The sequence below is a fragment of the Dendrobium catenatum genome, unplaced genomic scaffold (assembly GCF_001605985.2).
Source record: "Dendrobium catenatum unplaced genomic scaffold, ASM160598v2 fragScaff_scaffold_1056, whole genome shotgun sequence".
Classification (NCBI taxonomy): domain Eukaryota; kingdom Viridiplantae; phylum Streptophyta; class Magnoliopsida; order Asparagales; family Orchidaceae; genus Dendrobium; species Dendrobium catenatum.
Window position 1 is genome coordinate 6,886,586 of NW_021319518.1, and position 4,932 is coordinate 6,891,517.

General features: G+C 40.6%; 1 protein-coding gene across 1 annotated transcript in view; it reads left to right on the forward strand.

Annotated features, from left to right (window-relative positions):
* LOC110103411 (F-box/LRR-repeat protein At3g48880) overlaps nucleotides 1–4,395 on the forward strand; it is a 10,082-nt gene extending 5,687 nt beyond the window's left edge. Inside the window, exon 3 of the mRNA XM_020832125.2 lies at nucleotides 4,014–4,395. Within this exon, the coding sequence (XP_020687784.1) occupies nucleotides 4,014–4,060 (47 nt within the window). The 3' untranslated portion in view covers nucleotides 4,061–4,395. The remainder of the gene's footprint in view (nucleotides 1–4,013) is intronic.
* The last annotated feature ends 537 nt before the right edge of the window (nucleotides 4,396–4,932 follow it).

Sequence of the window (4,932 nt, forward strand, 5' to 3'; positions counted from 1 at the left end):
AGCAGGTCATAATTTAAGGTCTATCTAATGTGAGCCACCAAATGCAGAGACACAAAAATTCTTTGAGTTATTACATTCAGCTCAAAAGCCAATTTGGTAAGGTTGCAGTACACATTCAGAATTATCCATTGCAGTGAGGATGCTAAGTATTAAGACTGAGTATAATATTCCCCGTGAGTGTTTTAATGACGTTATTGGTCTTATGAAGGAAACTAATCCAGCTGACAACTTAATTCCCTCAGACTTGTACCGAACAAAGAAATTAGTATCCAAGCTGGGTCTCACTGCTACAAAGATTGATTGTTGTATCAATGGATGTATGTTATACTATAAGGATGATGCAGCAAAAGTTATTTGTCGCACCTGCAATGCTCCTCGGTTTAAGCCAAACTCGGGAAAACAACGTCGTCCAAAGAAAAATGTGCCATATTCCCGTTTGCCACATTTTGAGGAGAAATTATTCTGCTTACATTGAACGTCGTTCAGAGATTAATCAGAATGCGCTACGTGACCCTACGTCACATCCTGCCAGGTATCCAGTTTTGTACTGCTCGATAATGCGGCTTGGTACTTGGCTCGGTATTACTGACATGGCGCATTCTGGTTGGTCTTCGGATGGTAAACTGCATTTGGCATCTGCACAGAATAATTTCTCCATTTGGAGGTGCCTGTGTTGATGCGTTTGGCCGCCGGAAACTACAATACCGGACGGCCAATGCTAAGCCGCCGGTAATGTCATTACACCGCCGGTATTAAACTGGCGGTTACCGACGGCCGCTGGCGGTGTTACGGTGGACGTCCGGCAGTGTACATCGTCGGTAATACCGACGGCTACAACCGCCGGGTACTGCCGGTAATTTAACCAGCAGTCTACCGACGCTTGCCGGCGGTTTAGCGAACACGCGACGCCCGCTTTAACCGCCAGACGACCGTCTGTAATATGATCGCCGGTTAGCCGTCGGTCAACTAACTGGCGGCGTAACGACCGGAAAACTGCCACTTGAAAATTCGGTTGTCACCGGCGGTATGAGCTGCCCGAAAACCGCCGCCTAAATAAACCGCCAGTAATAATTTCCTACGCAATTTTTACCGGCGGCTTGAATGCCGCCGCCAAGCCACCGGTAAACAGGAAAACCGCCGGTTTAGCCATAGTAACCGCCGGAAAAAACTGCTGGTTTTTGACGTTTTTCCTGTAGTGTTATGTCAGCTTGTTTGAAAGTTGCAGATCCGGTGGTGTGGCACTGCGCTATGGGTTGTCTATTGCTTATTGTAGGTAGGCTTTCATACAATACTAAACTGTTGTTGGCAAGTGGTGATAATTTGAAAGATACACGAGCTTCCTTAAAGAGCCAATGAATGCCTTCTGTTCGCTTATATGCATGTTGCGGTTCGATGGTGTAATTTAATAATGCGTTGATTTTCATTTGTTGCGCATCGACAGTGCTATTTTGCTCATTTTGTCTTATGTAAGCTATCATTTTCTTCAATATTCAGCATGGAGGAGTATATTTCTATCGCCAGATACGCAGTGCAGTGCATCAGGGGCCTCCTACTTGTCACTTGCAAATAAGCTAACATATGGTGTGATAGTCTGGCTCTACAAGTTTACTACCTCAATTTATCAGTGGCTCGCAGTTTTTACTATTGATTCACTGCTTCTTCTTACATGTAAATCATAACATTGTGTTGCTAATTATTTGCTATTTTATGGAGATAAACTATCACGCGATGCAAGCTTTGTTTAACACCACTTATAGTCTAGCGCTAGGTATTCAAGAGTCACCAGCTATTCCATATAGATGAACTGTTAAGCCAAATCTTTCAATATTGCTTGTAGGTGAGTCGCAGTGTTGCGCTACGAGTTGCCCGTTGCTTCTTACAGATGAGCTATCGTGCTATGATGAATCTCTTATAGTAGCTCATAGGTGCTCACATTTATCACAATTCTTTTTGTATTTGCTTGTAGATAACACATTGTATACATGACGGGTCTTCTGCAACAGCTCGTAGGTACATGTATTTGCTGCATATCAACCACCTTTGCTTGCAGGGGATCAATGTGTTTGCTTGACATTGAATGGTTGTTGATTGTAAGGGTGTCGTAGCATTCACTGCTTATTGCTGAACTCTGATTTCTAAAGCTTTAATTTTAGAAAACAGGGGGACAACTGATATATTATCGAAAAATAATCTTGATTGGGCACGAATCTCGAGGCAAAATCAAGTTGGAAAATTTTGAAATTAAATCTGGGATAATCTGAACTCTGATTTTTAGCAAAATTATAGTCAAATCGAATGTCTCTAAAAGATGAACCCAACGACAATAAATTCGACTGAGTCTGAACCCAAATGGGACCAAATCGAAGATCTGAAGCTCATTTGAAAGGTTCAAACTATAAATTGGATGACCAAATGGTTTTCAAATGTGACATGCTTATGTTCGAATTGAGCTGCTCAATGAGACAAATCCAACGAGCCTAAGATCATTGTATTCTGATATCATTAAGGCACTCAAATACTCTATAAATAGCCCATGATCAAAGGAGTCGATATCAACCATCTATTCAAAACACTCCCAACATGCCCTTGATATCCTCCCTATTTTCTGGCCATGCTAATATAAGAAAATTATAATTAGACCCCTCATTCCTCATGTTGAGGGAGAGGAAGTAGGGATGAAAGTAAGGAAGAAAAAGAAAAGAGAGAGAAATTAGAGTTCTCTTACCACTAGACTCCTCCTCAACCTCCATCGAACCACCAAGCGTCATTGAACTATCTTCAGACTTTCATCCGACCACAGACGAATGCCAGACTTCCGTTCGACAACTGATTATCATCGGACTTCCACCCTTCCATACATTATTGCCAGATTTACACTCGGCCACCAACTTAAACTGGATTAATTTATGCCCAGCCACAGACTGTTGTTGGTTCCTCCAACCTCCGTTGCCAGACAACAGTCTTTCTGACCACTATCACCCATCGACTACAGTCTTTCCGACTTCCGTCGCCCATCGACTATAGTCCCTATGACCTTCATTGCCAGACTAAGGTCCTTCCAACCTCCATCGCCAGACTATGATCCTCCTTACCTCTTTTGCCAGACAACAGTCTTTTCGACCTTCGTCGCCTGTCGACTACAACCCTTCCGACATCCATCGCCAGACAACAGTCCTACCAACCTTTTTCACAAGAGTACAGTCTTTTCGACTTTCGTCGCCCGTCGACTATGGTCCTTCCAACCTCCATCGCCAGATAATAATCCTTCCGACCTTCGTCTCTCGCAGACAATTGTCCTTTCAACCACCGTCGCATGAATACGATCTTTTTGACCTTTGTCGGTCGCCAAGTATGGTCCTACCGACTAAACGAACATGCCAATACTGATTCTTCCAATTCTCATCATGTAATGCATTTTTTATGATGTAGATACATCAAACGAATGTCTTCCCTCAAGGAAGGGCCTCATTTGTAATCGACTGGAAACACTAGTGGATTCATTCAAACTGAGTCAGACCCCGTGGTTTTCCCCTCTTTCAGGGGTTTCCACGTAAAAAAACTTTGGTGTCTCTTATGAACACTATACCCTTTTTTATCTGATTATGTGTTCGATATTTGTACAAATCTAAGACTTAACTTTATTTTTCTCTACCACCGCAAATATTCTATGACTTTCTGTATCACTGTGAACGTTCTAGGACGCAACACAAACAACGATCAATCGTGATCTTACTTGATTACATTACTTAAAGTGTCACAAACAAAAACATTTGAGTTAGTTTCTCTTAATGATCATTCATACACATATCAGACTTTGTTTGGAGCAGTTTTCTTATTGCTTCATAAAACAACTTTTTAGTACAAAAATTTAGTTCAAGAAATTTCTACTCTAAAAAGCTGCTTTAAAAAATAATAAAAAATTCTCAAATAAAGTCTTAGTATCTTAACAGAAATCAATGAAAGCTTAGGTAATTCATGATGATGCTGTTTGACTTGTTCTTTCATTGATGAAGAGGTGACAGCACATACGGCAAAAGAGAATGCAATGCTGAACAGATAAAATAGATCCGATGAAGGGCTGTGCAGTTCTGAACGCTAACCAGCACGCATATTTTGTGCATATCAGCAGTTGATTGATTAACTAAAGCGTTTTGTACTTATTATTCTCTGCAAAGTGCCGAATCCATAACGTTGCAGATGCTATTCCGGAAAAAAGCATGAAGAATGTTTCAGAGCTGATGTGCAAATGCATGATGAAATGAAGAATAGGATGCTCTTTATTTTAAATCCATGAAGCTTGTTTTAGAACATATAATAACGTTAAATAAATCCATGAAAGCTTGTTTTGAACCAAACTTTTAATATATTTGAATGTACATGTAGTTTTTTTTAATTCTCTTGTATTTTTGGAAGAATAACAAGAATAAAATTTCTATCTTGGTACCTACTAATAGGAATTTCTTGATATATCTCTCCCAATTAAGGAGGTTAGTAGTAGCTTTTCATTGTTGAGTTCATGCTAGAAAGAGGTGACAAAGATATAAAGTGAATATACTATTCTTATGTCTCCCATTTAGGGAAAAATTTCTGTGCGGACACCGGACGCCGTCTGGAGGCCAACCAGAACGTGCCATGTCATGTTTTTGCTCGATACCGGTGCTGGGAACTGCTGTGTACCGGGTGATGTCGCACGTTCTGATTGACCTCCGGACAGTTCGGTGTCCGCAAATAATAATTATCCCTATTCAGATACCATTTGTTGAGACCGTCCATGTCATTGATACTCATTTCATGCAATATTTAAACATGAGAAGTTGTCTAAGGTTAATATTATCCTCAAAGATAAACTTCAACTTCAAAATCTCATGTTGATGATGATATGAATCCTCACATTAATGATTTTGAAGCATTGAAGAACATGGCACTTGATTT